The 23,974-nt window shown below is 37.5% G+C and overlaps 2 protein-coding genes across 2 annotated transcripts; one reads left to right on the top strand and one right to left on the bottom strand.

Moving 5' to 3' along the window:
* Positions 1 to 332: 332 nt before the first annotated feature.
* Positions 333 to 9,217, top strand: LOC149842812 (kinesin-like protein KIN-14F). The gene is made up of 18 exons (XM_090000737.1): positions 333 to 487; positions 614 to 757; positions 2,234 to 2,512; positions 2,637 to 2,711; positions 2,902 to 2,970; positions 3,154 to 3,255; positions 3,440 to 3,601; positions 3,705 to 3,786; positions 3,886 to 3,981; positions 4,216 to 4,392; positions 4,469 to 4,575; positions 4,659 to 4,834; positions 4,926 to 5,090; positions 6,046 to 6,299; positions 6,378 to 6,541; positions 6,641 to 6,808; positions 7,868 to 8,391; positions 8,804 to 9,217. Exons 1-18 carry the CDS (start codon positions 359 to 361, stop codon positions 8,961 to 8,963), a joined length of 3,033 nt encoding a protein of 1,010 aa, XP_089856863.1. The 5' UTR covers positions 333 to 358; the 3' UTR covers positions 8,964 to 9,217.
* A 163-nt stretch (positions 9,218 to 9,380) lies between these two features.
* On the bottom strand, positions 9,381 to 15,635 carry LOC149842811 (transmembrane protein, putative (DUF1218)). Its single transcript, XM_090000736.1, has 3 exons — positions 15,489 to 15,635; positions 11,551 to 11,816; positions 9,381 to 10,012 (listed from the first exon to the last, which is right to left on the bottom strand). The coding sequence occupies exons 1-3, from the start codon at positions 15,633 to 15,635 to the stop codon at positions 9,643 to 9,645; spliced, it is 783 nt and encodes a 260-aa protein (XP_089856862.1). The 3' UTR covers positions 9,381 to 9,642.
* Positions 15,636 to 23,974: the final 8,339 nt, after the last annotated feature.

Below are 23,974 nucleotides of genomic sequence, written 5' to 3'. Positions count from 1 at the left end.
CATTCGTTTGACTCTTAAAATCTTGTTCAGCACATCCAAGAAGCCATTAATTACTGATTTTAGCATTTAATTAGCACAATGCATGCATAGTTCCTTCTTGGAAATCGTGTCGATTGTATTTTCTGGTAAATTTAGGGGATAACTATTATTCAATTTTCGTCTTGTGCCTTATTGAACTGCAAGGCGCTTTGAGGGTTATAAACATCAAATTTCCATTTCCTAAGTTGTGTTTTGGCGTGATTTCTGTCCAAGATTCATGTAAATGTTTGGTCAGAGAGTGCCTGATTTTGCTTGACTATGAATTTCACTTTTTTGCATAGTGGCAAGAAGGTATGAAGCTGCAGGATGGCTCAGAAAAATGGTGGGTGTGGTTGGGTCGAGGGATTTGCCAAATGAGCCATCAGAGGAAGATTTCCGCCTTGCATTGAGGAATGGATCAATTCTCTGTAATGTCCTTAATAAAGTTCACCCTGGGGCTGTTCCAAAGGTGAGAAGTAGATGAAGGAAAAATCTTGGTTATCCACAGAGATCTCCCCCTTCCCCCACCCTCCCTTTCTTTTCTGCTTCCATGGGAACCAATTTTCTTTACTTTTGTTAAATTGATGTTATTTAGGTGGTGGAGAATCCAGTTGACTTGGTACATTTGCCGGATGGGGCAGCTTTGTCTGCATATCAATATTTTGAAAATGTGAGGAACTTCCTGGTGACTATTGAAGAGATGGGGCTTCCTGAATTTGAGGCATCCGACTTAGACGAGGTATAATTTCTGTTATAAATGCTTGAATAGTTTTTGATGGACTAACGCCTCTTTAACTTTTACATCAATGCTGATTATGCATCTAAAGGTTGGAAAGGTATATATGATGGGTTGCCATGTGTCCATGGCATTGCTCTAAAAATTTGAGTGTCTGATATAGTTTATGATTTCAGATGGCCCGATATTGTTGCAAATAATGTATGACTGTTTAGGTTAGCAATTTTACACGCGCTTTGCAATCTGATCCTTGTGAAAATGAAAACTTTGAAAGCTTTTTTCTTGTTTCCTGTTCATGTATAGATCTTGTTTTTTGGGGTATGGTTGCTTTCTTGACATACACAAAGAATTGTGTTTCACAATTCAACTCCAAAAGGGGGAAAAAGTTTTTTCCACAAATCATGTTGTAACTAGTAACTTGTTCTTATTTTCTCAAGCTATTACACCTTTACATTTTTTCTTCAATTTTCCGATATATAACAGCTACTCAGCTTAGGAGTTTTCACAAGTTTTTCTTATTGCTTTCCCATATTTGTAGCATAGTAGCCACACTTGTCCTTGGCATTTACTCGGGAGCCATGTTCCTCGAAAAATCATGATTGGTTGGATAAAAAATTGGTTATCTCAGCTGTTAGATCGTGATTAATTGATTCCATCATTTTTATGTTTCTCTAATGAATCTTTTTATATGTTTCTATAATTAGTTTTCTTAAACTTAATTTTAAAAATTTCAAGAATGAATGAGTGGATTGAAATCATTTAGTAGACATTTAATTTGAAGAATTAATATCTAGTTATGCACACATGAGAGAACAACATTCTAACTAAACATAAAAGATTTACAAAATAATTAAAAACTATAATTTTTTTGTTGAGGACAAGAGGTAGTCGAATAGAGTGTGGCTTTAAATGGAGGTGTAGGCTGAATGCCTTGCAGTATGGTAAATTATGATAGGCTTTAACACAGAAATTGTATGAAAAGTTGGCAATCTCTCTCTCTCACTCCATGTTTGACTTTTCTGCCTCTTAATTGTGGCAAATCATGATCAATGGTTGTCTTGATCGGTGAGGAAGCAATTCAATGATTTTGATACAAAATCATGTTCCCTTCCTCGCCAAGATGGTTCATCGCTGATTTGTGTAATGAATCATCAAGTCTGACTACTATTACGAATTTATGATTTGTAGAGTGGATAAAAAGTTGTTCCTTTCCCTTTTTTATTTTTTGTTTAATTCTTTTTGAGAAATGAAAATAAAAAAGAGAGTATTAACTACCTGAAATTGAGTATATTTCAGGATAACATTGTAACTTTTCTTTCTTTTTTTCTAATGCTTGTTTTCTTTTTCTATAAATTCATAAAATGCATAACTGCAACTCTCAATTTGGATGCTTCTGGAAGTGGATTTAATTTTTCCCTTTTTACCAATAAATTTTTCACTACTTTCTTGACATTGAGTATGATTTTGGTTTTTTCACAGGGTGGGAGCTGCACAAAGGTTGTGAACTGTATTCTTGCTCTTAAAGCTTACAATGATTGGAAACAAACTGGAGCAAATGGATCTTGGAAACTTGGTAGCAGCTTTAAACCTCCGAGCCAGGGAAGATGTATTTTACGAGTGGGGAAAAACCCGGAGCCTTTCATGAACTCCACTTTCAGGAACATATCCCAAATGGACCCCAGTGCAATGTCTGGGCAGTCTGCTGGGAGATTTTCTGATGGCTTTTCAGTAGATCTTCCTCTCGGATCTACTAAAATGGTAGGTTAGTCATTCCCAAATGCCAACTTAATATAGACCTGTACTTATTTTGTTTTGTACATAATGCATGAAACAATGATTTCCTTATTGACTCTGAGCATAGCCTTTGCATTATGATATATAGGGTGCTGCTACCCAGTCCTTGGATATTCTTATTCGTTCTCTTTTGTCTGACAGGAAGCCTGAAGAAGTTCCAATAGTAAGTTTTTTTTTAGTACTTATTTTGTTCAGTTTTTTTGCAGAATTCTATGTGGCTATTTATCTGTAGTTGAATGTTGATTGGATCATTAGATCCATTTTTTAACCAATGAAGCCCACCTTCACCTAGCAATCAAAGAGGGGGTATTCTTATAAACTATCTCAACTTAAATTTTCTGTTGCTTCTGCAGCTTGTAGAATCCATGTTAACTAAAGTTATGGAAGACTTTGAGCATCGGCTTGCTAGCCAAAGTGAGCAGGTAAGTGTTTCACTACCATTCCTGCACTGAGTAGTTCTGAGATGCTTTTTATCTTAAGCTCTTTTAGGGCAGATAAAGTAAGCTTGTGCTACCCTCTTAAGATAACTTCTTAAGTGCTGATTCTCCTTTGTCATGGATTTATGGCTTGACACTCGGAAAGTATTTCTTTGTTCTCACAAACAGATAAAAACAAATGTTAGTAGTCTGGTTATGTCGGATGACCAGAAATCTCTTTCCAAGGATAAATATTTAGATGCCCTGTCATCTGCTTCCGGTGAGATACTGGTATTGTCACATATCTTTATTTACTTGGGTTGGTTTTATTATGTTTGAAGAAATATATTAGGTTTCAGATGATCTGCTTGACACTTTCTTGTGTTCCGAGGATCCTAGTGTGTGCAATGTCTCTAAAATAGTGTGCAGGATTTAATAGTTGCAAGTATCGAGATTAGCTTTGTTTTTAATGTAGGAGGATGCTGAAGGAACAAGTGTTGGAGATTTAGATGATACTTCAGGCATACAGGAAAAGAAAGATGAGCCCTTTTCTTCAACCTCAACAAATAAGGAAGAGAATGAAGCCCGGATTCATAAGCAGAAGGTCCTGTTTAACCAACAACAGAAAGAGATTAAGGTGTTGATTTGGCTTTTCTGTCATAGATTTTCTCTTTTCCTCACAATGCTCCTTATTATTGATCAAAGATAAACGTTGTTTACCGTTCTCCCCAAATATTCAGGAGTTAAAGTATGCACTCCAGTCTACTAGAGCAGGTATTCAGTTGATGCAAGAAAAGTACTCTGAAGAATTCTATGATCTTGGTAATTCTTTGGGCAAACCCTATGTTTTACATTAGATCGAATCTATCATCACGGCATTTTCTCAGCTATGGATACTAATCACCCTTCATAATAAAACAGGGAGGCATCTTCAAGTTCTTTCACAGGCTGCTTCTGGGTATCATAAAGTACTTGAGGAAAATCGGCAACTCTATAATCAAGTGCAAGATCTCAAAGGTAACATATTAGTAGAATGTTGTCAACTCAGGCAGAGTTCAAATTAGAACTAGGCCTTCCTTTCCACAAGCAATGAGCAACTTCTTTTGTGTACTTAGAAAATAGGGTCGAAAAATGAGTCAATGAGTCTTCAGGAGGCTTGGCCTTGAAATGGGCTCACTTGGATAATTTTCTTTTGAGTCCCTATAAGCAGAGATGATATTATGCTGTAAACGTGTCTTGTTATTGTTTTAGGTAACATTAGAGTATACTGTCGAGTGAGACCCTTCTTGCCTGGCCAGAAAAGTGGGATAGACACTGTGGAAAGCATTGGTGATGGGAGTATTACAATATCCAACCCTTTGAAACAGGACAAAGGATCACGCAAGTCATTTAAATTCAACAAAGTTTTTGGCCCTTCTGCTTCGCAAGGTTGTGAGCTTCACATTTGGATTCTATGGTGGCTCCCGCAACTTTTTGATGACTTATTTGTGATTGTATTGTACAGAGGAGGTGTTCTCTGATACCCAATCTTTGATTAGATCTATTTTAGATGGCTATAATGTTTGCATATTTGCATATGGCCAAACTGGAGCAGGGAAGACCCACACCATGGTACAAACTTGTTCATTTATCAAGCATTTTCAAAATCTAAAGAAGCAAACAAAGCTACTAACCATCTTATTTTACTGCTTCAGATGGGACCTAAACAGATTACAGTACAAAGCCAAGGAGTGAACTACCGTGCTCTGAGTGATCTATTTCATATCTCAGAACAAAGAAAAGAGTCTTTCACCTATGATATTTCTGTCCAGATGATTGAAATTTACAATGAACAAGTTAGAGATCTGCTTGCTTCAGATGGCAATAAAAAATATCCTTTTTATGGTTGTTCCTTTTATGGGACTTTCTTTTGTCTTGACATGGACCATCTAGCATCTACTATATCCTTTACTTGAAAACACATTAGAAATTCGCAATAACTCTCACCAGAATGGATTTAATGTACCGAATGCAAATTTGGTGCCTGTTACATCAACTTCTGAGGTCATTGAGCTGATGAACGTTGGACAAAGGAATCGTGCAGTTGGATCAACAACAATGAATGACCGTAGTAGCCGATCTCACAGGTACCATTGAGTTTGATCCATGAACTTTCTTGTAACTCATCGATCTTTATTTTTTGGCATGAGTCCCATGGTGGAACAATCAGCTGAGTGAGTAACCTTGTTGTTGTCATTTAACACTTTGCTTCTCTTTCTTGAATATTTGTTGTGATGCCATTTTGTAAATTTTGAGAAAGAGATTGTCATGAGTGGCAAGTTCAAGTTACTGATTGGTGACCATACAGAGTTTATCATGAGTGGTTATTATATCTGATATCTTAAATTTATCATCTGTGGCACAATATAAAATGTTACAATTGTCAACGGTGATAGTCTTAGCCCCATTTCTGTATCTATTTTTCTTTAAAGGTTTGATTTTTTGTCCTAGTATATGGAGCCAAAATATGACTTTGTGCCTCATGGATCTCCTTCAATAAAGGACCCTTTCAACTTTTATGTAATAATCTGTCCAGGTGGCACATGCCAACTGACTGGTTTACTATTTTCCTATCAACTTAACATAGTTTTTCTTTTTATCCTTTTTTGGAAAATTTCCATGTCATTTTTTGTTGTGCCAAGTTTGAAAGAAGCAACATAATTTGTGCAAAGTTTGGAAAATTTTCACATCATTCTTGAGTTTTGCCTGCATGTCTTGCACAATTATTTGGGTCAGAATTATTGATGCTTCCACATTAAATCATGCTCTGTTTGGGAGTTGGGCACTAGAGAGAGTTTATGGAATTGGAAAAATGAAATCCCCAATTCTTGACATTGGGTAATATTTGCCAATTCCGGGCTTCAGTGCAAATACAAAGAGGGAAAGGCCCAGTTGCTGCTTCAATTCCTTTCTCCAAAGCAACCATTACTAGAGTAGTTTGATTAAACTCCAATTAAATTCATTAATTCCAACCTCAACTACCAGCCCCCAAACAGAGGCTTATTGTTGTTTAGGTAGTAATTCATAAGGAATGTTCTGCAGTTGTCTGACAGTTCATGTTCAAGGAAGAGATAAAATTTCTGGGACTACACTTCGTGGTTGTCTTCATCTTGTTGACTTAGCTGGAAGTGAAAGGGTTGATAAGTCTGAAGTGACAGGAGATCGATTGAAGGAAGCTCAACATATAAACAAGTCCCTTGCAGCCTTGGGTGATGTCATTGCTTCCCTTGCACAAAAGAACTCTCATGTTCCTTACCGCAACAGCAAACTCACGCAGTTGTTGCAAGACTCACTTGGTAGACATTGAACAAACCTGTTCTTAAGCTTTTTATTTTTGTACATGACTTGTAGAACTGATTGTTTGGTTTATTTAGGAGGGCAAGCAAAGACCCTTATGTTTGTTCACATCAGCCCAGAAGTTGATGCATTTGCAGAGACAATTAGTACTCTAAAATTCGCTGAGCGGGTTTCCACTATTGAGCTTGGCGCTGCTCGTCTAAACAAAGATAACGGAGAAGTTAGAGAGCTAAGAGAACAGGTTACAATCTTCTATATCATGTCACTGCCCCTGTTTACTTGAGTGTTGCAAAGACATGAATGAAATGGAGTAAATTTGTGTTTCCTATTTCTTTATCAGATTGCTTCTCTTAAGGCTGCACTTGCAAGGAAGGAAGGGGAGCCAGATCAACCAAGGAGCACAAGAAGCAGTCCTGAGAGACGGACGCTGAAGCATACTGTGCCATCACCAATGCATGGTGGTCATAATAATCATAGGCAGCCAATGGAGGATGTGGGCAACATAGCGGTATTCATGCTTTTATTTTCTCAATGAAGTCTTGTTGCCCTGCATGCTAGTAGATGGCCCATACACATCAACCTGGTTACATAATATCTTGTAGATATGCTTTCTTGAATGTATGTGCATGTAGGTGGTTAAGTGATCTCTCTCTCTTATTTTATATATATATGTATATATATATATAAAGTATGTACCATTGTCGCAAATATCGGTATCAGAGGTTTGGTGATAAAATCTTGGGGCTTAAAAAATAAAAAGAATAAGAAAATATCATGTCTAGACTCTAGACAAAAAATACATCAATAGTAAAAGAAATAAGTAAAAAAATGTAAAAGAAAGAAGAAAAACATATTTAAAATGTAAAAAATAAATAAAAATAGTGAAACTAATTGATAATATCATGAGAATATCGTGATATTCTCATGATAATATCACAATATTATCAAATTGGCGATATTTTCAAAATATCGCAATATTTTTCCTATACTATTGTTTGCTGAATTTACAGCGATAATATAGCTATATTTTGAAAATATTGTCGATATCTGTGACTATGGCATGTACTGGGCTATATGTAAAGGGTTGCAGGCCACAGCTCAAACAAGATAACCCTTTAACTGCGTGGCACATACAAAAATGCAAACATGAATATGATTTGTTTAGGGCTAGAGTATCTAAGCACTGTGACTGAAAAAACTATATGATGAACTATCCTAATGCATTCTTTTCTTGTTTAAGAAATTTGTGCATTATATTGTTAAAGAAAATATGAGAGGAGTCGATGACCTTGCCACTCAGGTTTCCCACCTTTGGTTTGGGTGAGCTCCCAGTTCTGTCCACTAGCTGCTTACCATGGTTGCTAGCTTCAAACCTGGATTTTACAATTTATCCATGCATTTATCATGCAAGCATGCTTATTAACAATACCTATATATATAAGTACTGCATAAATTAGGAACTCGTTTATCATCCAAATAATGCAGTCAAACCAGTTATAACTTCTCGAGTTTCATATTTCTAAAACTGGGAAATGAATTGATGGACTGCTTGCATTTTTTTTGGTAGTTTCAAGGCAATCCGTTTGAAAGCCAAAAGAAACCAAGTGTCGATCAGCAAGAATTCTCTATAGGTTCAAATTCACTCCTTTGGTCAGATAACCATCCGAAGAGCAATCTTCAGAAGGCAGAAGATAAGGAGGTAGGGCCTGGGGACTGGGTTGACAAGATCATGGTGAAGAAGCAAGAATTAGGAGATGATGCTATGTCAAAATGTTGGGATAGTGATGACAACAGTTCAGTGTCAGATATGCCTTATGGAAACTATATCTCTGACATGGAAAAGTTTTATCCCGAGAAGTATGATCAGTTTTCAGTAAACCAGAAAGAAACCCATGAAAATAGTGTGCTGAAGAGGCTTGACTCAGTGGCCACGGATGACTCAGATGAGATTGAGGTTGGGACTAGTGATTCTTCTGAAGCGGACATGCTTTGGCAATTCAATATTCCCAGCAGCATTGATTTAACCCAGAGTGGTGGCTCAAGGATCAAGAAGACACAGTCTAAGCTGCCCAAGAAAAGCCCAGATATCCGGTAATTTCTTTTCCTATAGGTGTATATGCAGTTCCCAAGAAAAGCAAGATTCTTCGAAGTTTTTTCATTGAAATTAATAGGCTACTTTCAAATTCTAGTAGCAGTTGCTCTAGATCGTGGTGCCATTTTATTGAGCTATTCAAGTATCTTTCAACCGCTGTTGGCTCACAAAAAATGTCCCCATCTGGACCCTTAGTCATTCATACATGGAAGTTTGTTAGCATTGCTTGTATAAAAAATGCTAACAATTGTTAGTCTAGAGAGGAGTTTGAGATCTCAAAGTGTCTTTACATGCAAAAGTTTCTCAACAAAAAATTATTTTATTTTAAAAATTTTAACTCATTTATATTCCATGTTGGTGAAAACTTAATAAGATTGAATTTATTTTATGTTTTGATCTTGTTTAATTTAGGAATGTGAATCAAGCGAATGGATCACTGCATCCTCGGAAACCGCCTAGCGGTGGTGCTGGCCATCAGCTGCAACGACAAGCATCTGCCCCGCTCGAGCGGAAACGGTCAGCTGGAAAATTGGGAATCAATGGAAGTGAAAAAATAGGGAAAATTATATAAAGTAGAGATAAAATGAAATAACAAAAATGACCAAGAATAAAAACATAAAAACAAGTTCTGGCTCGCTTGGCAAGTTAGCATGGGAGGTATCGTGCCCTGTGCCACAAAAATCTTGGTTGTTTCTTATTTGTTGGTGGTAGGAATGTTTATCAGCCCCACCTGTGTATTATCTTGGGTCGTTTGGTGAGAATCATGTTTGTATTTATTTGTAATATGCTTTTTCATCTTCTTTTTCCACTTACATATGTTTTCCTACTTTCCATTTTCTCGAAGAACTGTTGGTAAAACTAAAGCAAACATGAGGCAGTTCTTTGATCTCTCTCTCTCTCTCTCTCTCTCTCTCTCTCTCTCTCTCTCTCTCTCTCTCTCTCTCTCTCTCTCTCTCTTGGCAGCGTCTGACTAATTTGATCTTGAGAGAACAATTCTTGTTTGGTGCCAAGGAAGCTGTTCCCAAAAGAGTCAGTGGAAATGTGTGAAAATTACCAAAAATACATAAATAAATAAATAAGGAGAAATACTACTCCATTTACCAATTTATTAGTTTTCTTTTAACAAGAATCTCCATCCCCACAGTTTTGGCAAAATTTCCAAAACTAGATATTGTTTCTCAATGTTGTAGCATTTATATATTTACAGTCGAGAGGCAAAAAAAAAAATCTATGTGCATGGAACAGCCTTTTTATGTAGAATTTGAAGGTTTTGTATGATCTGGGTATGTCTGCACAGGCCAATCAACTTCTGGAGAATGAGAATTTTGTGGCATTGTAACTGAAACCGAATCCCGGGGCAACGACGCATAAAGGCTTGAAGCCTCCCGGATTTCACGACGTATATTTTCTTCGCTCTCGTAAATTTTCTGTGTTTGTAATGCTGTTAAATACAGGGCAGAAATGAGGAACACTGTCGTCAATCCAAACACTCCAGCAGCAGCAAAGACTCCTTGCCTTATCATTAGGCAGTCTGGCCTAGCTTCTGCCCAGTCATGAAAGTGTCCGGATTCCACAGCAACACCAATCACAAGAAGAACTTCCCCAACTGCAAAACACATCCTGCACCAGAATATTGATCATTTGAGTGATCTAGACATAATTGTCCTTTTCATGAATTCCCCATAAGCCTGGGATGGGGCTCTCCGGAACATGAATCTTGAATTCAAACCCATTATGCATGTAAGTTAAAATCCATTGTGCATGTGTTATGAAGAATTTCAACGTATCGGCAACTAGAGAAGGCAGTAGCTGCTAACCACTTTTCTAGCTAACGGCCAGCTAACTGGATTTTTGGAGGGATTTTTTCATGTTTTCTTTAAATCTGACCATAAAGATGTGTAATGCTTGATTTTATAGGGATAGACTCTTGGATCATCCAATCTTGATAAGTTTTTGTAAGGTTTAAAAATCAATGGTCTAAGGTTTTCATAAATATTGAAGGCTTAAAAAATTCATGTTTTTTATTAAAAAAACATGATCCAAGTGTCGTTCTCTAGTAAATTAACCATGTTGAAGACATCTCACATCTGTATGGTCAGAAGGAAGGAAAACATGGAAAAAAAAAACCGTTAGCTGTTGGTAAGCATAATTTTAAAGCTAGTTGAGTAAATGTTCTAAAAAGGCTGATGGACAATTTTTTTTTTTTTTTTACTTTTTAAGATTTGAAATTTAGAAAAGGAAAATAAATTGCAAGACGGTGACTCGTCTGTCTATCATGCCACAACCGGATGCTACGCTTGTATACACTATAACAAAGTCATTAGTCTACATAGACCCTTGCTTTTGTCCCATATGGAACACAAAGTAACCCTACTAAAGGCTCTCAGATTCCCTAAAATTTCCATAACCCCCAAATAAAACGCATCGCCCAAGCTTTGAATTTTGAAAAACCAACTACGTTATACATCACTCAAGAACATAAATAATTATATTGTTTCCAAATGTGAATATCATTCATTCCCCACTTGATATATAATATATTTGCTACTAATGAAGGTAAAGAACGGGCAATGAAGGTAAATAACGGGCAAGTTGTGTCGACTCAATCTAACCACAGTTGTATTAAGCATGGTTTGTTTTATAAGGATCAAGCCTTGGATCATGCTTTTCTGATGTAAAAATATCATTTTTTGAGTTATGAAATTTTGCCACATTGTAGGCAGTTGATTTTTTAATCCCTTTAAAAACCTAATTTACTTGTCATAATCACGATTCAAAACAACTTTCCTACTAAATAAACCATGTAGATCACATCTGTAATATTTGATGAAATTTTGGAAGAGTGATTTCTACTCCTTAATTACCTTCTTTAGTAACCAATATTTACCCTTTATATCATGATGATTTGTGTTGTCATTTGTGAATTGTGATCGACATAAATGACTTTGGCTGTGTGCACGTTAATCACGCACCGGTTTTACATAAGCTATGGAATAAAAAATTACCCTTGAGAAGATAAATATATGATATTCTTAATCTCCCTTAGGAGAACACATCTTCATCATTTCTCATGATAATCTCATCTAAGGTAAACAATATGAATAAAGAATTCATGCAACAAAGATTGAATAAATCACATAAATGAGAAGAGAACTTACCAAGCGGCAAGAAAGAAGATGGCTGCCTGCACCCTCAAGCTTTTGGTTAAGGATGAATATGATGCCCACACAAACAATGATATGGAGCCATCATTGGACCCGCAGGGCTTGGTAACGGCAGTCAACAGGTACCCATGTTCCATGCCCATGGAGATTGCAAGCAACACTAATGAGGCTAGTGCACAAAAGAATGGAGTTCTTCCACTCCCACTGTATAGGCAGACCACTTTTCCTTCTTTAGCAGACGCCATTTGCACCCATGTCACCTTTGACAAAAAAATTTATGTAAATTAATTTTTTTTTGATGAAAATGTAAATGTTTAAGAGAGAGAGAGAGAGAGAGAGAGAGAGAGAGAGAGAGAGAGAGAGAGAGAGCGATCATCACTAACATGGTTGATACTTGAAAGTAAATAGGCCAAGGTCCAAATTGTTTTGATCAACTCTATGAAGGCCTTATCTTCGTACCCCTCTTGAGATTTCATTGATGAAAGTTGTTTTGATCAAATCAGACTTTGCAGATGTGATCTACATCATTTATTTAGTGAAGATCGGACTGAAATCCGATGTGTGTAGGATTTTTTTGGCGATCCAAAAATCAACAGTTGACAAAACATAAAATTTCGTGGTTTAAAAATCATATTTTTTTGGTTAAAAAATACGATCCAAGGGTCAATCCTTACTAAATCAGTCATGTTGAATATATCTTTAGGGTCAGACTTGACCAAAACAATTTGCATCATAAGATTTAAGAGGGACATGAAGATGCAAATTGGCCAAGGTCTACCAAACGAGGCCATGGGGCTCATTGGATTTGATTTTCATGCCACTTTGTCGTTGCACATGACCACATTGGACCAAGAGGATCACAAAGCGCAATTTGAAAATCTCAATTTTATTTTTTTAATTTCATCAGTGCAACCTTTATAAAAAAATAAAGTGGCTTTGCCATCTTTTTATCATGTGGGGTTGCAAAAAGACAGTAAGGAGCAGATTCCATGTGCCCTACGTGCATTTCCAAAAGCAACATCAACTAACTGCCTTTATACTGTTTTTTTTTTTTTTGAAAGGTAAGCTGGGGTTAGGCAGACCCCCACCAGTTCTTATTCAATCGTACCAGGGGTTTTGAACCTGCAACGTCCCACCACAGGGAAACGTGCAACGACAGCTCCTACCAACCACGAACTGCACTGAAACGAGAAAATGGGTGAGCTAGGAACTGGAATTGGAATCTACCAGGGAATTGGAAAGATTGCCAAAATAGTGCACGTCTCCCCAGGACCCGAATAACTAAAAAGTGGGGAGTTGTGGTATTGGAAATTCCGCTAATTCCTTGTCACCATATGACATACTGGACTTGAGAGTTGAGAGTCATTTGGATACCCTTATTTCCCAGCACCATTCGCAAACCACACATTGCTCTTGAATGGAATTGAGGAAGGACTTTTTTACTGTTCCCAAACATGTTTGTTACCTTTCACACGTATTAAGAAGTTGGAGCACGTATTTGGATAGTCAGGAATTAGGTAGAATTGGCTTTGCAATTCTTGTTGTCAACGTTAGGCATCAGGGTGAAGGTTTAGAAGTGAAAGCTATCAAACTTTATATGTTGTAAGTCAACTGACTCTTGGAATTACAATTACAACTTGGTGGTAATCACCAAACTGTAACTCTGCTAAGTTGCATCAATAGGTGGACTTTGTGCACTACAACTCATGATGTTGGTATCATTTCCAAGCATCATTTGCACATTGTTTTCATGTTTAATTAATTGTAAATTTTTGTATTTTTTTAAAGAAATTAATCGTAAATTTTTCCAGACCTAAGTTGGTATCACCAGCATCTTTTAGTTATTGGTTTCATACTTACCGAATTATAGAGTTTGATATTCCTTATAAGTTGGTAAGCCTAGCCTAAGTCGCTAACCAAACAGTGGAGGAAAAAAAAGATAGGTTAGGAAAGCTTTTTTGTTGAGTGTCAAATCATTACCATAACCATAAATTTAGGATAACGGACTAACATTGAATCAAAATTAGCGGGTAGAAATGGTAGTTGGTGGAGAGCTATCAAATTTCAAACGAGTATCTTCATTCTTTCTAAATGATGCAAAATATCATGCATCATATTTTGCAATTCAAGTCTCAAAAACTACTAAAAGAAAGGCATCATCTTTAGATGGTCTTCCAGAACAGGTGGGAATTTTGATTAAAGAAAGTACCCCATCACCAACAAAAGTTGTGACGTGACATCTTAATCAAGGAATCTTTTGTTTAAAGTTTAAACTTCATGCTTCATGATGCAAACCTGAAGTTTATTGTTGCACTCTCACCAACCGTCCATCTTGAGGTGGGTCAGTATGACTGCACAACTAGAACAAGTGGTCCATTTCAACCAGTCAAGTCCCATCTCCCATATTCAACATGACATATTTCATATGTAGAAAACAGGAGGGTTGCTCATCTATTGTCTTTTTTATTTGGATTTAACCACAGCTATGGTTTGGATATCCCATTATAGGCTTAGAGGTGTTATGTTGACTGTCGACCCGAGTCAATATGAGAACTGAAAAAAAAATCATTTTAGGCCACATTTGGAAGCTAAGAAACATACAAGAAAGAAAAAATGACTTTTCCAACCATTCCAAACCAGAGAAAATTTTTCAAAGGAAAGCTTTTCTAAAAAGTGTGATTTTTGATGAAAAAAATTCTGCACCTAGGGGTGGAGAAAATTTTCCTATAAAAAATTCTTTTTTATTAGGACAACCATTCATCCACAACGCATCTTATCCAATGGGTTGCCACAATAATAGCTTATTCCATCTTCATCTTCCTCCCACCCACCACCCTTTCAGCTATGTGTGTGTGTGTGTGTGTGTGTGAAAATTAAGGAGCTGATCAACCCTCCGGACCTCTCTCATTTTTCTCACATTTTTCGTTCTATTTTTTCTCTGTTAATCTAATACGTGAAAAAAAATGTATTTAGAAAAGTTACCGTATCAAAACTAATTTTTTTCCTGTAAGATTTTTTCTTGCTTCCAAATGTACCCTTTAGTATTTTTTGGGAATAGTAGGAAACTATGATAGAGTCAGACACTTGGCACACACGCAATCACAGATTCGGAACTTTTTCTTTCAAATAATGGTGAAAGACAACACTCCGGAGAAAATTAAGTATTTAAAACAATAGATGTTATTTCATCAATTACCAAGGACGCCAGGATGCTGCCAGTGTATTTTACTTGTGTAAATTTGATAGAACAAGCGAAATATCAAAAGAAGTCTCTCCTCAAACATGACAGAAAAATGATGAAATTGTTAACCAACAAATAAATCAGTATAGACTGCATAACTAAGGCACATTAAGTAAAAAAATAAATTCTCACGTTTTTTTATAAGAGTGAACAATGCCGAGTCAACCTTAGCTGATGAGCATGGCTCCATGTCTAACTTTGGTACCAGCAAATGTTGGAGAAGAAAAAAACATCAACTATAGTGATTTCTATGCATTCTTCCAAAACCAAAAAAGTTGAAGGTCTGAAATGCAATTAAAAAAAGAAAAAGCTTTCTGTAAAGCAAACGGAGTAGGGTTTTAGTTTCAAACAAAAAAAATGTCAAAAAAAAAGTTTCAAACAAAAAGTTATAAATTTCTTCTCTATTTTCTTGAAAATTGAATGATTTGACCCATCTATATAGTAGATAAACCATGTTAAAATCAAACATTCGGTAGCCAATCTATGCAAACTAAAGATTTGAATCACTATCTAGCATCAGAGTTTTATGCTGCCCAGCACGACGATGGTAAGTATGGCAGGCTGAGCTATCCAGGTCTTTGTGCCGCCCACCATTTTTTTGGGTTATATATATATATATATATATATATATATATATATATATATATATATATAGAGAGAGAGAGAGAGAGAGAGAGAGAGTTCTACTCACATCGGTTCTCATGGATTCGGCGGTGAGGCAGAAAATGAAGGCGGAGAGGCCGCAGAGGACTGAGATCACCATGAGGGTGGTGCCGAGTTTGCTCCCAAGGTCGGTGCTCCGGCGACTTGGCGTGAGGTCTGCATGCGTGACGGCCATATTTTCCGGCGAGAGGGCCTCTGAGCACTCGACGATTCGGGCCACCACTCATTGAAACACACCAGCCATCGTTTAATATTGTTGGTGGTTCAACAAATGACGAAGAGAGAGAGAGAGAGAGAGAGAGAGAGAGAGAATCCGGTTTTCTTGTAACAGCAGCATCATTTGGCGTACAAGAAACGTATGCTTCTCGTGCTTAATGCGTTTCGGATCTTGGACAAATTTTTCAAACTTGCCCGGTCCATGGACATCTACAACTTTGGACTTAGGGGTGTCAATAGTTCAGGTATAACCCGATCCTGACCCATACCATATTCAATAAGGTTGGAGGAAAGGAGGTATGATTAAGAATTCAGGTGGGAAATAGAGGGTTCAATTCATACGTGGATCCAGGTAGGGTTTACGAAAATTTCATGCTAGACCTTGGTTGGACCCAGGTTCTGATTAAGATCAGAAAATTTTCAGTGTAAAAAACATTGAAAATATTAATTTACTGGATATGGGTTAGGTGAGGTTATGTGTAATTCTTAACGGGCCTGGGTATGGTTTTTTCCTATGGTAGGTGCGCTCCGACCTCAGTTCGAACCAGGTACCAGCACCTCTTAGTTGGCTCCGAGTCCAAATCCACCCAATTCTCATGGAGTCCGACCAGTTGACACCCCTATTTTGGACCCTGGACAAGAAATAAGGATCGGGTTACCAGGGCAATCAGCCCCAATCACTCTTTTGACGAATCCCGTCAGAGATTTGGGGCCCCACAGCTGACCATGCATAGGGCCCACGAGGGCCTTATCACTTGGGATTGGTTGATTAGTTTGATCGAGGGTGATGTCAGTTCACCTGATCTAGATTCTCTTGGCAGTTGAACACACTAGGGTGATGTCATAGAGGGTGTAGACTAGGGATGTTGATGGATCTGGTTTACTTTGAATATCGGAAGGACTGCAGAATATCTGGATCTTGTGAGCTGCCTTCAGATCCAATCCAAATACATGAAAAACAATGTTCCCCAATATCCTTACGCAATGCAACAAAATTATGGTCTCCGGAGTCTTAACTAGAGTGATCTCTCAGAACCAATGAGCTTTCATGAAAGGAAGGAAAGCATCCTATTGGCGCATGAACTGGTTCACTCTCTTTTCAGGAGCAAATTGCCGGCAGTATGTTTGAAATTAAGTTTTTTTAAGGCCTACAACCAAGTGAATTGGCGCATGTAATAGATGCACCAGAGAAGCCTGAAGCCTGTTTTATGGGCCCAACCCCTTTTGTGTCAGGAAAATGCATTTTACAATAGTGTTATCGTCAGTGTCACCGGATTACTTTTTCAATCAGCCAGTGCGGTATGATAGTCCTTCCATACCGCCACAAGCCTTCTTATCGCTCTATGTCATGAGCATAGAACTTCTCACAAACCCACGACGCGCCAAGCTATCCTATCCAATCTGAACAGCGTAACGGCCAAAGGCTGTGCACTAACATTTTTTCATGTGTTGACTCATTTATATTTGCCCTACACACCACCTCATGCGCAATTGCCTAGTGAAAGATGATCAAGCGCATTTCAAATGCAAATTTCATCTAGTCCATGTCGCTTAGTGCATAGCCATCCCATACCAGCTATCACTTTCGAAAAGGGCACAAACTTGCTTTAGCCTTGCATGACATAAAGCATATTGCAACTCTATGCTCACGATATAGCAAAACCTCGCCACTAAAGAAATAATACCTTATGCCCCCCAGTTCAAAGACCAGTTGATGATTAAACACAATAGCGAAGAGTACCACCCAGACTCATTCATCGGTGCCTAGGCATTCATTCGCCTAGCCCCGAGTCATCATACTCGGTTGGAATAATCTAATGTGATCTCTAGGAGAATTAGCTCTAACCCACACGCACCTCTGTGCATCCAACCCCTACGTGTGGGATACTCTTGCAAGTCAAGAAGTCCTTAACCAAATCTCTAAAGGCAACATCCTTTGATCCGTTGACACTGCTTAACCAAACAATGCTTCACGGTTGTACCACCATACGATGATGCACTAATGACGATATTGTTGCCTATTGCGTGCCATGCTACCACCGCATGTCACTGATCAAGCTAATGCACATCGCGCGTTCGTGCAGTCGATGCATTTTCCACTTAGTAGAGCTCCACACTACACATGCCTCATTCTGAAAGATCGGTCTGAGACATTCTCCCTCACCCAAACCATTATCGTCATCGACAATGTCAGTGCATATAAGAACGTAATCTTCACTAATATGTTAGTTTCCCTTTATACTTATCTTCGATTTACTCTTTTTCTTCTGCCTATTCAATTTGTTTTGGTTTATATTCACTATCGCCGCAACCTTTAACGCACCAAGTCTTATTCCTTAATGCGCCTTTGATCACTTAGACAATGCTTTTTTGCATTATCAACATCGAGCATTCTCTACTCGTGAGACCCCAGTGCAGTCCCATACACAATCATGTTATCCTCTCCCACACGATAAACTTGTCGTCTTTATGCTCATGGCTGGGGTGCCTTCCAACTCCAACAAGGGAAATTCCAAGTTCTTCGTGGTCCTCTCAGAGAAAGACGACCACCAATGTGTGTCATGAATTTATCAACTCCCTTAGGCACCAACTTTCGATTTTTTAATGGTCAAAACTAGTCCTCAAGTGAGAGACGCCTTCTTGCGTATCACCCCAAAGTGGTCCTTCAAAGCATCTTTTTAGGCACTCGTCCTCACAAGAGAACCTTTGACCAAATGTTGCAACTCCCCTCCTGGAGCCAGCACGCTGTAATTTTCTCTTGGAGTCAGCAAAACATTTTTACAGAAACCGATGAGCCATAAACAAAAACTTTTTTCGTACACATAATCCATAGAGGATCTGCCAATTACTCAAGGGATCAAAACAATAAGCATTCTGCTCAAAATGGGCACTCCGCTAACCCGCAATCTTGAAAGATAATCTAAAAGTTTAGTTGAGTCTCCCGTACCTAAATGTGCAAATCCATCCAGCCGAATCCAATATGCATTTTTTGTATGCACAAGGCAAACATCATGCTCCACCTGCGAGCCTAACGCACAACTGGTAGGAATCTTTGGCCTATCTATGTTCCCTTAGCCAATTGAATAACAACTTTACACTTCTGCTTACCATGGTCAAGATGTCCCATACCATCCTGCCAACATCTTGCTTATGTGTTCGGTCAACAATACTTCAGATACGCAAATTTGTGTAACCAAGATAAACCATCATTGTCCTCTTCAGTGTCGCACACAATGAACAACAAAGTCTCCATGAATATTTTTGCTTTGATATAAATTTGTCACATGCTTACTTTTTTAATAATTCAGTGTTGCGCGATGGTCCTTCTTTACCGCCGCAAGCCTTCCTATCTCTCGGTCACGAGCATAGAATTTCTCGCAAACAGACGACGCATCAAGCTACCCAATCTGAACAACCTAATGGCAAAAAGCTACACACCAACATTTTTTCATGTGCTGAATCATTTTCATTGGCTCTGCACACCACCTCGTGCGCAACTGCCTAGTGAAAGCTGATCAAGCACATTTCCAAATGCAAATTCCATCTAGTCCATGTCGCATAGTGCATAGTCGTCCCATACCAGCTATCATTTTTAAAAGGGGCACAAACTTGCCTTAGCCTTACGTGACATGGAGCGTATTGCAACTCCATGTGCACACTATAGCAAAACTTTGCCACTGCGAGCATGTTTGATATGTCATTTCCAGCGGGATTCGAATGAAAAATCCAATAAACGTTGGATGTGGCGGACGACATTCCGCACGTCCGCCACGTCTATAAATGTCTGTAATTTTTTATCCACCTCCCCCTTGTTACAAAAAGAACAGGAACAGAGGGGACGAAAAAAAATGCATTGACGGGCGCACTGCACCCGTCGATGCGTCTCTCTCTCTCTCTCTCTCTCTCTCTCTCTCTAGTGGTACGACCACCTTTGGTGCCAAGAGGGGGCGTCCCTTCGGCAGCACAATGGGTGGCTCTTAATGACGGAACCCTAGCGGTTGGCGGTGAGGTTTTCTGGTGTAGCGTGGTTGCGTGAGGCGTTGGAAGATGGTAGCGGTGCGGTAACTGACCGGTAAGTCCCAACTCTCTCTCTCTCTCTCTCTCTCTCAAGTAAAGGGATAAGTGGGGAAGCATTCATCTTTTGGGTGGTTGATTTTGCATTTTTTCTCATTGTTTTTTCTCTACAATGGGGATTGTGTGGTCAAGTGATAAAATAGATGAAAAACAAAGTCTCTTTGCAAAACCGAGCTTGAGTATTACTAGAAAAGATGAATTTCAATAACCAAAATATAATGCAATGATATGGGCAATCACAAAAGTTCTACACACAATGGCATAAGCCAATTCTCTAATTTGGGTTCCTTCTGGATATTACATTTGTGTTGTCTATCTCTTGATATCTTGAATGACTATATTAGTTTGTGTTGCCTGGAACTCTTGAGGCATTTTGGACTACCATAACTACCCAATAGAGAAATTTTGGTTGGATCATCTGGCCCATGTTGAACTTCTGTGCGTTCCAATAGATGTAGTGAGCACCTCATTTTATGGTAGTTTTAGACTTGTATAGTTATGAGAATTTAGCTACCATATAGATTTCACTAAGACATATATGATGTATATGTATTCTGAAAGAGGCCCAAATTTAGTTGGGATTTAGGTCCAGTGAAATGTTTTTGTGATTAAATGTTTCTTTTTAAGGGAATGGAAACGTGCCAAGATTTTCACATGCAAATCTATGAGGGAGTTCTATTTGGAATTTATTGCATTACAATAAATTCCATCTAGTAAGTTGGATGAGCAGTGCTTACTAGAAGTCCCACCAAGTTCTCGTCTGACTAAATATTGGAAAGTGATCAAACTTTAGTTGAGAATCCAAGTTTCTAAGGGATACTTTTGCTTATGTAATGTGAAAACATGTTCAAATTTTCCCATGAAAAACTTGAATGAATAATGTTTGGAGTTTTTGTAAGATGATTTCAGCTTTACCATTTTCTTTTCTTCTGAGAAGAAAAAAATCATCTTTACCATAAAATAGAAATCTAGCTAATAAGTTGGATACACATTTTGATAATGATAGTCTAAAGGAATTAACTTTAGATGTGTGTGTTGTTACCTGTCCTTTGAACCTTATGAATGTTGACAAACTTTTCAAATATTAAAGTCTTTATATCTGTAATATATTTTGGCAGGTTGCTTTTAACTTTGAACAACATATATGCCTTTGGCAAGATAAGACCTTAGTAAACTGATGCCACTTCTTTGGTGAATTAGGTATTTGAGTTTTAATCAGCTGAAATGTTTTAGCTCTTCCTATTGTATGGTGTTGCTGATGTATTCTTTGATGACAGACAATATATTATCATCCTACTTCTTGCTTGCAAAATGTGTCTGATAATCTTATTTCCAACTGGATTTAACCAAAACATATTTTATCTTTTCCTTTACAGTCTAAAAGGTGCCAACAAGGGAAATATTTTTATTTAATCTAATGAAGCGCTTTGTTAGAATCATGGCCTTGCTTATGGCCACATCTTCGATCTGGATTACCTTACTGAAATCATCAATTGTCTCAGACAACTATACATGCTTGGTGGGTGTCATATTCTTAATTGATTTGAACTGCATTATTTATCCTCATATATCTTGTTTGAAGAAATTGTGACCTGATATTTTATATACTCTTTTTTGTTTTTTTAGTTTCCATTCTACTTTTTTATATCATTGGGTTTCTATGATCTTTTAATGGTGGGAATCAGTCTAATGGTGTTTCCTACTTGTCCACGGGAAGCTATTTTGTTGCAGAAGGTTTGTTGATGTCCTTATGGTTGTGCTATTTGACCAAAGATGATGCTTTTTATGCATATTCACATCTTTTATTTAAGCATAAAGTAAAGTTGTGTCATATTTTCTGTGATGAGGTATAATAATATCATGAGATCTTCTATCAGTAATACTGAATTTTGATCCAACATACTGGGGGGATATTGGGAAATCAGTTGAGTGCATTGCTTAAAAGAGCGTTATGCCAAAAACTGAAAGTAGACCAGATTTATGCCCTTTTCTGATGAGACATAGGGTTCCCTCTTAAACTTGTGGCTTCTTGATATTTTTGTGAATCAAAATGTGGCAAAGGAATCAGATACTTCAAGACTACAACACTGTTCAATGTTCCTGCATAATTCAATCAAACATGCCTAAATGAAATGATCTTCATGTTAAATCATAGTGACGAATACTGGCATTGAGAATTTGTGTAGAAAATTAAGAATAACAATTTTATTGGATTTTTTTTTGGGAGATAACACTAGTACAATGAAAAAAAATTGAAAGGATATTCAAGGCAAATATCAAATTTGAGATCCATATTCGAAGCAAAAATTCATATTTGGGCCAAAAATCCAATTCGAGATCCATATTTGGGGCAAATATCTAATTTGAGATCTTTATTTGGAGAAAAAATCATATTAAGGGCAAAAATGTCATTCAAGGTCTATATTTAGGGCAAAAATTCAATTCTAAATCCATATTCATTTCAAAAAATCATGATTTTAGATATAATTTTGTAATTGGATCCATATCTGGGCAAAAACCATAATAAATTTGTTAAAACATGTAAAATGGTGGACGGATCGAGTTATACGATCCAAAATAAAGTAATTTGACCCATTATCCTTGACTATCCAAGTTGTCTGCACATCATCATCAATCAATGGACATTTGGGACATAGCATTTGAGTACGATCCAAACAAATGTTGGACTTGGAATAGTTGTTACAGAACGAACATAACCAATGTTCTATTCCGTTTTTTTTGTTCATTTCGTCCAACTCTAGACAAGCCATCAAACATACCCTGAAGGAACAAGACCTTACGGCCCCCAGTTTGAAGACTAGTTGATGATTGAATATCATAACGAAGAGCACCACCCAAACTCATTCGTCAATGCCTAGGAATTCACTCACCTAGCCTCGAGTCACCATATTTGGTTGAAATCACCTAATGTGGTCCCTGAGGGAATTAGCCCTAACCCACATGCACCTCCGTGTGTTCAACCGCTATGTGTGAGATACTCTTGCAAGTCGAGATGTCCTTAACCAAATCTCCAAAGACAACATCTTCTGATCTGCTGGCACTGCTTAACCAAACAATGCACCACGTCTGTGCCATCATACAACGATGCACTAACGATGATATTGTTGTCTATCGTGTGACATGCTACCATCGCACGTCACTGATCAAGCTAACGCACACTGTGTGTTTCTACAGTCAATGCATTTTACACTCAATAGAGCTCTGCACTCTACATGCCTCATTCCGAAAGATTGGTCCAGGATAGTCAGAGTGCAACAATAAAACATAGATTTTTTATAGTGTTTTGAGAGACTTTGAAGAGCTTATTGGCCTCAAGATCAACCCAAGTAAGTCTCAGATCATCCTGTCAACACTGCAATTGACTGATCAGATTAGTTGTGCAAAGTCATGGGATGGAACTACCGAGGCTCCACGTGATTGGTAGTGTAACGACCCTAACTCATACCGCTTGAAAATACAGATTTTTTTTAAACCATTGCGAAAATATTCCCAGAGACCTGGGGCTCTTACAGTTCCACTCCCAATTGGATAAAACAACCAACCACAAGGGACCTTACATTTATTATTGATACCAAACCAAACTTTTATTAATTAAGCAATAATGGTCTCAAGGTAGTGCATAATAAAATCAACGTGCATGAACAATTAAATGTAAAGAAACATAAACAGAAATAATAAAAGTAGAGTCACGTTGTTCATCTGTGAAGTTGTTTAGCAAAAGTGTAGCACTCGTAGCTCTTTCAGAAGCGAGTCACTTCACTGATCTTCTGCAGCTGCAAAAAACCACAAAAGTAGGGTGTTAGAAATCTGAGAAATTTTGCGTACGAATCCTTCTAATGAAATAAATGAGCAAAAAAAATACAGATAAGCACTCATGCAATAACTTAGAGGAATGCAATGATGACAAATACATAATTCAATTAAACATTTATGCAATAAAAAACAATTATTAAGCATGAAAAAATATTTAATAAATATCAGGGATCACAAATTTAAGCAATACAACCATGTAACATGTATTATGGAACAAGATCATGCATCCACTAACATGTAACAATTAAAGAAACAAGTAAATATGCATGATCTAATGCATAACAGAAATATGCATGACTTCAGTGCAATGCACGAGTAAATTATTATCTTTCATTATAGTTTTCCTTTCATATGCATGTCCCTATTAAATACACATAATTTAAGTTCATC

Source organism: Nuphar pumila, chromosome 3, assembly GCF_984573655.1.
Source record: "Nuphar pumila chromosome 3, dmNupPumi1.hap1.1, whole genome shotgun sequence".
Classification (NCBI taxonomy): Eukaryota; Viridiplantae; Streptophyta; class Magnoliopsida; order Nymphaeales; family Nymphaeaceae; genus Nuphar; species Nuphar pumila.
The sequence above is the reverse complement of the archived record's forward strand: the minus strand, read 5'-3'. Positions and strand labels throughout refer to the sequence as shown.